This window comes from Manis javanica, chromosome 10 (assembly GCF_040802235.1).
Source record: "Manis javanica isolate MJ-LG chromosome 10, MJ_LKY, whole genome shotgun sequence".
Classification (NCBI taxonomy): Eukaryota; Metazoa; Chordata; class Mammalia; order Pholidota; family Manidae; genus Manis; species Manis javanica.
The window spans coordinates 88597971-88610766 of record NC_133165.1 but is presented as its reverse complement, the minus strand read 5'-3'; the positions used below and the strand labels follow the sequence as shown (position 1 = coordinate 88610766).

The following is a 12796-nucleotide window of genomic DNA, read 5'->3' as shown; positions in this document are numbered from 1 at the left end:
ACATTCCATTTTGGATAGATTATATTATCTGATCAATTACTCTTTCTTGTTCATTTTAGATACATTAATATCAAGCAGATAAAAAGCGGAGAGAAATCTTTTTCTCCTACTTTTCACTCCCTCCTCTATCCATTCAAGCACCAAGTCCTATCAATAGTACAAATATAATTAACTCCTGAAACCATCCTTTCTTTCCATCTCCATTGCCAGTAGCACCCTTATCTACACTACTGCATAATCCTTTTTGCTTCTTGCTTTCCTCCCAGGACCCACTAACTCCCTTCTAATTCGTTCTCCACTTCGCAGCTAGAGTGATCTTTTTAAAACCCAAATTTGATCAGGATGCTCCTCTAAGCTAAAATCTAATTAAGTTAATTTAATCCATTAAGACCATTGCCATTTTCTCTAGAAAAATGTCAAAAATCTTTAGCATAATACAATGCCTGTCAGCCTTTTCAGGGGGTTAACAAATAATTGCTGAAGGGAGGTAGTCAAGTCTCTGGACCTGGGAGGAATTGCCTTGTCCTTTTGTGTCTTAATTTGCCTTGTTTAAATCTCAGAGCACCTCCTTACTTCCAACTTCTTGGAAGCATCTCATTGTAGCCTCTGGCATTTCTAACTAAGTGATTTCCTCAAGGTCACACAGCTGGTGCACAAGCACCGAAGAGAATATACAGCTCTATTGTTCTCAACTATAGGATCACAGTTCAGTGAGACGCAATCACAGTTTAAAAGTGACAGCCACCTGTAGGATGTTTGCTCCTCCTGCAACACTCCCACCAAGCTTCCAGGCCTTGGTACAGTCTTGCAAAGATAACAGAAATCCACCTCCTCACCCGCTGAATAAGCTCCTTCAGCTTTAGACAATTCTAATGGTTATGAAAATCAAACATTTCAAAGAATAACCATCCTAGACAGTTTATCAGAGGATGAAAAGGGTGAGGGAAAGGAAGATACATGACAGAGAAAGATCCATACCCTCCCTCCTGTGGTGGTCCTAAAGGGTTTTGGGCCAGCTGCCTCCAAGAGAAGAGAAAGGTGAGTGACTTTGTCTCCAGTTTAGCCAGTGAGATCCAAGTTATCTAGTCTCAAAGATTCTACGAGATACTATGGACTAGCCAGCAGCTAGAACAAGGAAAGGATGTGTGTGGAGGAAATGGGATTAATCCTAGCTCAAATGTTGGGTGGAGTCCCAGCTGCTGCAGCTGCTGAGGGCTTAACCAGCTGTTCCCTGGGCAGCTGCAATGTTCATCCCAGACGTGGCTTTCAGGGTGGCAGCTCCAGCTCAGCTCAGGGCAATCAGCTCCAAGCTAAGCCAACGCTCTGCTGAAAGAATCACTGGAAAGCAAAAGAAAATAGCAGAAAAAGTCCCAGTTCCAAGGTCTTCTGTTTGGACACCATGTGGTTTGCAATCAGACAACTGTTCTTAGGTTATGTGGTTCCAAGGAGAGAAGCTGAGAGATGGTTTGTGTTTGGGTTTCAGAGACAGCAAAGTCAGGGCTGGAGGTAGCTCCCTCAGTTCTGTTCTTATCCCAACCTGTCCTTCTCCAATTTCCCTTCAGTGGCCCCTACCATCTGTTCCCGTAACACACTCTATGTGGGGATGGCCTCATTGGCTACTTGTGATAAGAACTACCATCACTCACATGCTCCGGTGTGGACCAACCTACTTAGGAATAAAGACGACCCCCCCAAACCCCATACAATTGCCAAATTCCTATTTAAAATGCAAGTTTGATTTTCCCCCTTACCTGCTTCAAATCCTACAGTTGCTTTCGTTTAGGACAAAATTGAAAATCCTTAAAGTGGATCATGTCTCCCTCTCGCTCTATATACTGTACTTGTCAACAGTCCTCAGATTCATCTTACTCCTGCTGCCAACTCCAGGCCTTTGTACATGCTGCTTCCCCTGCTTGTACTCTCACCCATCTCTCAGGCCTCAGATTATACATCACTTCTCATCTCCTTCACCACCTTCAACAACCTTGCAACCACTTATATCTGTCTTACCAGGTGAATGGTAAGAGCCATAGCCGACTTTGTCCTGTCCCCATGGTACAGCAAAATATTTGGCATATAGCAGGTACTCAGTAAAACCTTATTGAAGATATAGCTCCTTCATGGGAGATGTTCATTTGCATGCATCAACTAAGTTATGTATAAAGAAAATAACAGGGAAAGGAGAGTTTGAATGTGCTAGTTGGTCACAAAAATCCCCCTCAGGGAAATACCCTGACCAGCCATAGTCTTTTTCCCATAGACAGCTGCTTCAGTCTCCCAGCCAAAGAAGGAAGCATTCTCCAATACAAAAGCACAGTCAGGTATAAATATGTCAAGGCAGCAAGTCAGAAATGCCAATTTCCAAGCAGAGTTGATTGTTTTCATTAAGTAAAGACCCATCTTCACATCGGCTTCTTACTTCAAACATTTCTGGGAACTTGTATTAGTCTACTGGGGCCATAACAAAATACCATAGATTGGGTGGCTTAGACATCAAACATTTATTTTCCCACAGTTTTGGAGCTAGAAAATCCAGGATAAAGGTTCTGGACAATTTGGTTTCTGGGGAGAGCTCTCTTCCTGGACTACAGGCAGCTACCTTCTCATTATGTTCTCACATGGCCTTTCCTTGTTGCATGTTAAGCAAACTCCCTGATTTCTCCTCTTACAAGGACACTAATCCTGTCAGATCAGGACTTCACTCTTAAGACCTCATTTGATCTTAATTACTTACTTAGAGGCCCCATCTCCCAGTACAGCCACATGGGCATCAGGGTTTCAACATAAGAATGGGAGTGAGGAGAATGGGGACACATCAAACATAACATAACAAATCTCAATCTCCCCTCTCCTCTACTCCAGAAAAAGCTAAGACTTTTCTCTTGCTTTCTGTGTTGGTACACCAGCCTGCTGTGGATTCCTGCCAAAAACCTGAACCTATATATACATGTTTCCTTAACTAGTGGCTAGGTAGCTTTAGTTAGGGAAGACAACCTCCCAGGCTGGAGGAAGAGCCAATGAAAATGAGAGAAACAACTGTCAGAAAGCTAGGACTTATTAGTGACTCAATGAAGGGAATGAGGAAGAGTCAAAAATAGCATAAGGTAAGACCTCATAGGATGTGACCCTATCCATCAGGATAGTTTTATTTCTTGTTTTCTTGCTCCAGTTATACCTCCTGTTAGCGGTGGTAACTTGGGCAAGTGACTTAGACCTCTTTTTGCCTTAGTCGCTTCATCTGTAATAGAATCTCATAAGGTTATTGCAAGAATTAAATGAGAATGCGTGTAAAGTGCTAGAACATGGCCTGGCAATGTAGCAAGCTCTCAGGAAACATTAGCTACATACAGTTAGATCTGCTCATCTCTTGCTCTAACCAGCCAGCACATCTTCATTCCAAATTCCAAGTTCATCTTGTTACTTCTGCCTGGAATGCCCATTCTGGTCTCAGCCACCTACACATGGTTTATCAACATATTCAGGCCCTACTTTCTCCACAAAGCCTCTCAGTACTCATATGACATTTACCATCCATGCAACTCACCCTGATTAAGTAACTATGTTGCTATGGCAGTTAACCATTGTATACCTTTATGTCTACTCCTCCCTGAAAGAAGTTGTTTCTAAATCTTGTTTTTTTTTTTCAGTGCCTCATACAGTGCTACACTGTAGATGTTCAGTAAATCCTGCTTGAAGAAAGGAAGGGGGTAAAAAAAAGTCTAGATTCTGAGTGATAAAAAAGTAATCAGAACCTTGAAGCAGTGGGCTCTCAACTCTGGTTTCCCCAGTGCTCAGAGAGGTCTTGCCAGGATTATCACAAAATGCTCTGGAAATTGTCAAAATAAGATAACTTTTAATTATACTTTAGTTCTAAAGCAAACCCAAATCTGTCACCCAGCACCTTTTGAAGAAAGGAATGTTATGAAATCAAACAATTGTAGGGACAACACAACCCTCCAAAAGTCTGGGAACCATTGATAATGATTCTAGTGGAGTAGACATTCTGCTGACAGACAGCAGAATGCAGCAAAGTCGACGAGGAATGGGTGCAGAGCAAACATTTACTAAGTGCTATTCCACATTGGGCACATACACTGACGTTACCAACAATGCTGTCAAGGTGGTATCATTATCTCTGGGTCTGCCTGACTTTCAGGCCACGCCCTTTCCCTAATCCTCATTGCCTATTTTGTTGATGAGAAGAGGCATGCAATTGGAGATGTTGTGTGACCAAGTGAATATGCCCTCCTGGCCAGCTTCCTAGAAATGATGCTCTTTGTTGCTTAAAGGCAGATAGTGGATTTTTTTTTAGGTAGCCGGGACCGGGAGGGCCTCAAGGGGACAAGGATAATGAGGGATGAAAGGTGGGCCTCAGGCCTAGGAAGACTACAGGATATAGTTTAAGGGAAACCAATCAGTTCTCCTTGTCCTCAAATATCACCGTGCCCAATTTATCAAAGTGCTAGGAATCAGCACCTTATGATCTTACGGTTCAGGCCGTATTTTCAGCAGACCTTTAACATATATGCATTATCTGGGATGGGTAGAAAAACAAAGAACTCTCAAAGAAGGAAGACTAGTTCATCAGTTCAGTTATTACCTGGAGTTCAGTTATTATAAGACACGACAGGAGGGCATCATGGATGAACAGAGGGAGACAAGGACAGGTTTAGAAAGAAAGTAGGAAAGGTCCACAGCTTGGAGGGTGTTTCTGAGATCAGGAAAGGAGCAGGAAGGTGGCAATAGGCACCTTCTGTGGGCTGGGGGAAATGGTAGGTGGCAGGACACTAAAGGTAAACTTAGCTTGCTTCTGAATGTTGCCTTTATCAAGCACTCCCTGGAACCCTAAGTATGCTTTCACCTCCAGACACTGAACTCAAACCCACAAGGGTGAGGGAGTTGAGGGGGCAACTTGGATGCATACAGAAGTCTGGACTACTTCAGGTCACAGCTATACCCCCACATTGCTTCCAGGAGCCAAAGAGCTGACCCAGGGACAAAGGATGCAAAAGTGCCAGTTTCAAAGGGCTCTCCTGACGAGAGGCAAGTGTGCTCCTCACCAGCCCCAACACCTGTGGCTCGCATAGTAGGTTCACAAGCCCTACCCTCCATCTCCAGACTAGTGAGATAAGGCTTCTCTGTGTGTATAGATTTAGTCTACCTATCCACGTAGAGTATAGCTCTCTCTTTCCTTTAGTCTGGGAGAGAACCCATTCCAAAGGCCACTAGAGGGCAGTGTATAGCAGAGACCCTGAGGGCTGTGATAGCACAGCTGTTCAGGGAAGGGCGCGCTCCTGGTGGTACCACCAATGCTCACCATCCGCCAGGCCCTGGACGCCCCTCTGTCAGTGCAGTCCAACTTCCTTGGAGCTTCCATTCCTAACTCAGGGGCACCTGCCTGCCTGGATTCCTAGTGTCTACTATGTTGGACCCCAGAGATTCCAGAGCCCTGATAATGCTAGAATGGGACAGTGAAGGAAGCCAGTAGAAACAACAATCAGGATAGAAGATCAGGAAGGGGGCTGTGGTTGTAATACCGATATGCCCTTGCCTGGAGAGCCTATTCCCCCACTTCCTTCCATAAACCTCCCATATAGGGCTGAAGCATTCTCTGTGCACAGCAGCTTCAGGAGGGGAGAGGTTCCAACCTTATGTTCCAGCTCTTTCTCTTGACCAAGAGTGTGTGGGGACTATCAATTATCAATTAGCTAGGAATTCCCATCAGTCGTCAACTTGTCCAGTGACATCCCAGAAAAAAACATTGGCCCCATCTAGACCCTGACACCAGGATGGGGTGGCGGCTAGAATGATTCATTTCATGGACTTGACAGAGGGACCAGGACTTCAGGCTAACAATTGGGGTCCAGAATTCTTTCAGTATCAGTAGGCACAATGGCCTCAGCCTCCACTAGAACCCTATAAGCAGAGAAAAGGTTCACACAGGCCATCTCCCTCCTTAAGACAACCTGGCTCCTCCAACAGCCGGCATACAACTCTACTGATGGAATGCTGAATGCTGGTCCTTGCTGGGTGGCAGGAGGGACCAGTAACCTAGAAAAGAGCATGACTCTTCAGGTCGAGGTTGCTGAGCTATTGGGACACTCGCCTGAGATGTGGAAGCAGGCAGGAAGGCCTGCGGGGGAAGGAGGGAGGAGTGGTAAGTAAGGTATTGACCTCGGGGTTGGTCCCCTTTCTCTCTCCCTCTGGAGATGAATCACCCTCTGAATAGAGATATTTTCCAATAAGCTCCTGGATGCCGTCCCTTTATTAGCCCACCTGTAGGATAATGTCAGATGTCAGATTGACTGGCTGCATCAGACAGTGTTAACGCCGGGCCCCCGCCCCTCATCTTGCCAGGCATGGCAAGCAGATCATTATATTACAATTTATAAATAGAAAATAAAATAATCAGGTGGGGCTGAGGCTCTGGGGAAGAAGAGACAAAATAGTCCTAGTCAAAGGAGTATCCACCATCAACCGACTTAGGACCTGGGATCACCTCTTCTCAGGTAGTCACCCTGTCGCCTCCATTTTTCTCCCCATCCCTCCTTCCCTTCCGAACAGCATCGCCTGCTGCCCAGTCTCCAGGTCTCAGCCCGCACACTCCCTTTTCGGTGGATGCCTCAAGGTTTCTATGCCTGCCTGCAATGCTCAGCCCAGCAGCTCCTCCGCCAGGCGATAGAGGAACCGAGAGTACCAATGCATGCCAGTCGGCTGGACGGCCCCGCCCGGAAGCAGCGCCCCTAGCGCGTGCAGCAGGCGCAAGGGAGCAAAGGCTCGGTGTGCCCACTGATGACTCTCCAGAACCGCGTAGCAGGAGGCCAGGACGTCGTTGACCAGCAACGTCCCGTGCGCTGTGAGCGGCGCGAACACGCCGACGGCTTCCTCCCGTGCTACGCGGGCCACGCGAGCCGGTTGAAGCGCGTCCCCGCCGGGCGCCAGCACCGAGTCCCCCGCCCGCAGCCTGCGCGCAAACACCGGTGCGAAGTCGCCTGGCGCGGGCGCCGGCCCTCGAGCGGCGAACACCAGGTGCCACGGTGTGAGCAACAGCTTGCGCGGGGGCCGCTCGGTCTCTACAGCCACGAAAGAGGCCCGGCGCTGCAAGTCCCGGTCCAGGAAGAGCAGCACCGGCGTGGGCACCACCCGGCCCGCCGCGTCTGCTGCCAGCACCCAGTCTCCGCGATGCAGTTCGTGCAGCCCCTTCCGCTCGCCGCTCTGCAGGCGCACCGTAGCATTTCCCGGAAAGCAGCCTCCTGCCCTGACCGCCAGTGAGTTATCTGCAGGGAGCAAACAGTGAGAGGATTGAAACCAAGACCAGTGGTTGCGTCACATTGGTATAGAGTCTTAAAGATGTGAGTCAAGCCCAGCGCAGACCTCACCAGTCCCGAGATAAGTAATTTCCCACGGATCTGGCCCCAACTTGGGCAAAAATGAGAAGATGGTTTACAAAACTAACACCCATTTGGTCTTCCCTAGGTCTCAACAGAGACCGTGCAGCTTCAGTTTCCCGGAGGGAGCCCCCTATGAGCGGACCTCACCACACCCCCCCTACTATACCGGCTTTGACCGACACGTGGACGTGGTTGCGCGACTCATAGTAGACCCAGTCGAAGCCGGCTTCCACTGCCAGGCGCGCCAGCAACCCATACTTATTGCGGTCGCGGTCGGACGTTGTGATATCCAAAGCACGACCTTCGTAGTGGAGTGAGTCCTGAGCATGGTGGCCGTCTTCGTCCCAGCCCTCGGTCACCCGTAGGCGCACTCCAGGCCACATGTTCATCACCGCAATGGCCAGAGCGTTCACCCGCTCTTTACAACGCTGGCGGGGAATAAAGGAGTCAGTCTCCTCACTACCGCTATCATCATCGTGGGGCAAAAGGGACCTGAACGAGAGGGTCAATTCTTTTGTTTTCCCAGCCCCACTCCACCCACTCCCAGCTTTCGAATGTCTTGGGGAAATGAGAATCTGAATAGGTGTCAAACAGTGTGCAGATGAGTCGCCAATGTCACTCTCTTTCCAGAGCATCCTTTGGGAACTGTGGGGTCACCTCGGAAGTTGAGATGGGGCTCCTACACCTAGCTCTTTCTCCATTTTTTAAGTACGTTCCTCTTCCCTACTCATTCTGGGACCTCGGATCAGTTTGGGAGAGGGCGATGGAAGCTTGGTTAGGGAGGGGTTGAGCAGCCTGCCTCCCAGAGAAGAGCCCCAGTTTGAGCCTGGCCCCCACCCCAAGCCCCAGCTGCCCTCCCTTTGCCTGATTCATCTTTTGTTTTGTTGCCTTCCCTGGCACTGGGCATCGCTTCCTTCCTTCCTTCCTCCTCCTCCTTTCGGCTACCAGTATTAACCCCTTCGTGGTGAGAGTGCCCCCCACAGAGGTGCCCAAGAAGAGTCGTGCAGGATCAAGGCTTCTGGAAAAAGGGTTGGGGTGGCGGGGGCTGCGCGAAGTACAATGGCCATTCTCCGGGATGACTTAACCGAACGAGAATCCCGGGCCGAGGCCGGGGACGCGCCCGGGAGAAGCGGACTCAGCAGCTCCATCCACAAAGGCGCTTTTCAGCCGCCCCGGCTCAGGGAGAGGAAAGGGCAGAAAGCCGCGCCCCCCATGCGTGCTCCAGCCCGCTGGGTCCCCTCCCCCAGCGCGGCCAGCCCTCCCTATTCCAGCTCAGGCTCTGCCAGCCCTGGAAGCCCCAATCTCTCCATCTCTATTCTAGATGCAGCCCAGAAAATAGTGGGAGTAGCACCTGCGATTAACTGGAGCTGCCCTAGCGCGGATCTGGGGGGTCCCCTGCAGGGTGGGAGTGGAGAGGAGGAAAAGCAGCCGCGGCTGGAAGCCTGCACCCGGGGGAGTGAGACCAAGGTTATCTCAGCTGCTCCAGTCTGGGAGCCGGAGACCTTGGCGCGCACCATAGGACCGACACGGTGGGAGGAGGTGCAGGGAGGACAGTTACCTTGGGGTGGGGGCCAGTTCTCCCCCCTCCGACTTTTCACCTCAGATTTGATTTTCTCCTATGTATCAGAGGGACACTTTCTCCTATTTATCAGAGGGACACTCTCCCCCTTCTCTTTTTCCCAGTCTTCTACACCTCCGCAGGGTTTGAGAGGAGGGGAGGGGAAGACAGGAAAAGTGGTAACTCCTTCCAACTTTTTGTCGTTTTGTCCCCTGAGGAGGCCCTGAGGCCTTGACCTGCGGGGGCAGCAGTCCAGTGCACAGCCAACTCAATGGAGGCCTTTTGCAGCCAGGGTATGGGAGATAAGCAGGACTGAGGGGGTTCCCAGGCCTGTCAGAGCCCTTCTAGGTCTGTCCCTCGTTCTGCCCCCTCTGCTGCAGGTGGCAGTCAGAGGAGAGGGCCACAGTATTCCATGATCAAGAAGGGAAGGAGCATCTCCTTCCAATCTCTGGATAGGAGAAAGGCTTCAGGGCAGAAACAAGAAGGAATTCTTGATCCCCTGGACAGGTCTTCCTAACAAAGTAACCTGGAAAACTATTGCAATTAATCAGAGGAAATCCGTACTCCTCCCTCTCCCCCTACCTCCCCACTCTGTACACAATTAGGTGGTGTAATGGAAAGTGTATAGGACTGAGAATCAGGAGTCCTGAATTCTGGTCCCAGCCATGGCACTAATTAGTTTTAAGACTTTGATTAAATCGCTTTTCCTACTGGGACCCAGCTTTCAGCTGTAAAATGGGTGGTGGGGGGTGGAGTGGCGGGGTGGAAGAATGTGGTCTCCAAGTTTCCTTCCAGTTCTGACATTTGAGATGACTGGCCAGAGGTGGTCCTTCCCTGCCAAAGCATTGCTCATCTCACCTTAAATTGCTTAGGTGCTAGTCTGCAGCAGATGCTCAATACATGGTAGTTGAATTCATTTTAATTCTTTAATTCCAAGGAAAGCCCCTGAGCTAAGCTGAGTTTGAGGGATGCCAGGAACCCTTTGATTCTCAGATGGGCCCATCTGTTCTTGCCAGTGAGGACTGTTTTTCACCCCTAAGACAATCGGTTAGACTTTAGAACAGCCTGGTCCTGGTTCCAAGACACCTTCCCCATGCCAAAGACCATTCTTGCCTAGCCCCTCCTCAGGTAGATGACCTGGTGACTTAACCCTTGGCCACCCCTTTCCCAGCCCCCTTCAGTCTCTGGCCCACAGAGCTTTACCACAATCAGGTCAGGAGCCAGGCTAAGGGTAGAGCTTTCTGTCTGCTGCCCAGGCAGCTCCTGGCCCCCAGCTCACCCCAGCCCTTCCTGCCTGGCTCAGTAGCTGACCCCCGGTCCACGCCTCAGCCATTTCCCGTCTCGCCTGCCGCCATCCTCCTTTCCCCGCCCTCTCTGTCTCCCAGCTTCACTCTCACTAGTCCCTCCTCCCCCTCCCTGCCTCTCCTTGTTGGGATTCCTCCTGGTCACTCAGTCCAGCCTGCAGAGGCTTTTCTAGGGGTGGGGTGGGGTGGGGAAGGTGTGAGATTAAGGTCTGTATGGATGAAGCCCAGCTCACCCTCCTAGGCTGCCACAGCAAAACAGAGCTGTGGTGGTTCCCTAGCACAGGTAGGTTAAGGCCCTCCTTACCTCCGTCATCAGGCGGTCTGCCCCACTGTTCTCCTCATCCTTGAAGATGATGTCGGGGTTGTAGTTGGGCACCAGGTCCCGGAAGCGCTCGGAGCCTCGTGCCACCCTGCCCTCGGCCGGCCCACTAGCGCCCAGGGTCCGCTCGGGCACACTGGGCACAAATTGTTTGTAGAGTAGCGGCACCAGCTGCTTGCGCACGTAGCGGCGCCGGCCAACGGGTCCCCGGCCCGGCCCGCAGCTCTGGGCCGGCAGCGCCAGAAGTGCTAAGCAGCACAGGGGCACCAGACTGGCCGGCAGCGCCATGGATGCAGCGGACTCGGGTCAGAAGGGAACCTTCTTGTCCTCACCAGCTGGCCCGTCAGTTGGGCATTTCCCCAGGCACCAGAGAGCGCAGCAGGCAGACCTGCCCCCAGGGTGCCCTAGAGCGCCTGTGGCTCTGCGCACCTGGTTGCCGCTAGCTCTGCCTACATGCCCCCGGGGGGTCTGGAACCTGCTACTGACGGGCCATCATAGCAGGGAAGGGGGGGTCGTGGATGAGTGCCAGCCCCGCCTGGCTCCTGCGCTGCCAGAACGCCCGGGCTCCGCCTTAAGTGGCCCCTGGCCCCGCCCTTCTCCCAGGACCGTCCCGCCCCCTCCCACCGGGGCGGGGGCTCTAGCCGATCACCGCTGGTCCATTTCGCGACTTAAGTGTGTCCCATCCTGGAACCCAGGCAGGCACCTGCCTAGGAAACCCTAGTAGCTTTACAGTCCGCTGCTGCCTGGATAAGCATCCCTCTACCTCCAAGCCTTCGCTTGGCACCAAACCACCCTCCTCTGATACTTAAATTGGGTCTTTGCTTTCGCAAAGCTTACCCTGGCAGACCATGTCCTCTGCTATCATCCACGAAGTATGGGTTCCAGTTTCTGCCCAAGACCAGCCAAGTCCTTTGGGCATACAAACCTCTTCCCTGGGCCTCCTCAAACCTCCCCCACTTCCATTTCCCCTCACTGGCAGTAACCAGGACTGGAAGGGGTGGGTACCAGGAGACTATTTTCCCTGGTACCTTTGCAGCCTGCTGGCTGCTTCCCTGGGAATGAGGAACAGAGCTTCATAGTTATAGTCTGGTTTAGGACTTAAAATTTTGTCCCCTCTTTTCCTTGCCAGACACCAACAGCTGCTTCTTTTCAAATGAGTAACTTGTCAATTGGAAGCTGCTGGAGGGCAGAGGGTACTTAAGAGTGATATTCTCTAATAAGCTAATGGTCGCTTCCCTTTACCTCCCATACAGGCACCTCTCTAGCCTTAGCCCTCTCTGAACCCTGTGGGCTCTGCTTCTGGCCATTCAGTTCTCATCTCAGAGTCTTGAGCCTGCAACCCCTCACCCACCAATCTACTATTGTTTAGAAATCACTTTCTCTGAAAAGCCTTCCGCAATGCCTTGACACTGTCCACCCATTACTTTAAGAAAGTCATTAACTGCTATCCATTGTGTATGATATCAGAATTATGACCCTTACGAGACAAACCAATTTATAAGCACAAACTTGTATATTATGTAACTCTGTGGCTAACTTAAGTACCTGGCCAACAAGTATATGTGGCAGTTACACTTTTTCTGTATTCCATGCTCTCCCATTACTCAGCTCCATGGCTAGCAATCACAGCAACTTTGTGTACATTAGATAAAAGCACCCTTTCCTCAAGACATCTGACTGGCATTTGCAATAAAACAGTCATAGTAACTATATATGAGACTATATGATGAATGGTGCTCCCAGATGTGCAACGCACAATTTGCATAACCTTAAACGGAAACTTTGCCCCTACCCCCAACATAGCAGGGGGGCTTGCACGGTATTCTAAGCACTGACAGACTCTGGAAAGGACTTCGGTTCTTCTCTGAGGAAGGAATCACAACTCTTGTCAGTCAGCCTCTTCTTCTTTCACTCTATATCCAATAGCCAAGTCGGAGAGGACAGGGCTGAGGGTATATGTGTATATAAAGGAAGGTTATCCCATTCTTACATCTGTGCCCACTTACTCCCAATAACCAAGGCACAGAAACAAGGCCATGGGCATAAGGAAGTCAGGGGACAGCCAGTTTTAAACAAGGCTAAGGGAGGAGAAGCCTCCCACTGCCTAATTTTACAGCCTAACACCAACCCAAGTCCCCAAAGGACACTTAAGAATGCAGATGGAGGGGAAGGGAAGGGATAGTGGGCAGGACCAACACCTCTGTTTCTGTCAGTTGGTAAACTC

General features: G+C 50.6%; 1 protein-coding gene across 1 annotated transcript; it reads right to left on the bottom strand.

The window, feature by feature from the left end:
• Window positions 1-366: 366 nt before the first annotated feature.
• Window positions 367-12743, bottom strand: DHH (desert hedgehog signaling molecule). Its single transcript, XM_017639793.3, has 3 exons — window positions 10558-12743; window positions 7558-7819; window positions 367-7277 (listed from the first exon to the last, which is right to left on the bottom strand). Exons 1-3 carry the CDS (start codon window positions 10858-10860, stop codon window positions 6652-6654), a joined length of 1191 nt encoding a protein of 396 aa, XP_017495282.1. The 5' UTR covers window positions 10861-12743; the 3' UTR covers window positions 367-6651.
• Between the last annotated feature and the right edge of the window lie 53 nt (window positions 12744-12796).

Coding starts and splice junctions, on each gene's coding strand:
- DHH (XM_017639793.3), bottom strand. CDS start 10,860: ATGGCGCTGCCGGCCAGTCTGGTGCCCCTGTGCTGCTTAGCACTTCTG. Junction 7,820..10,557: donor CAGACCGCCTGATGACGGAG/GTAAGGAGGGCC, acceptor ATTCCCCGCCAG/CGTTGTAAAGAGCGGGTGAA. Junction 7,278..7,557: donor CCACGTGTCGGTCAAAGCCG/GTATAGTAGGGG, acceptor TGCTCCCTGCAG/ATAACTCACTGGCGGTCAGG.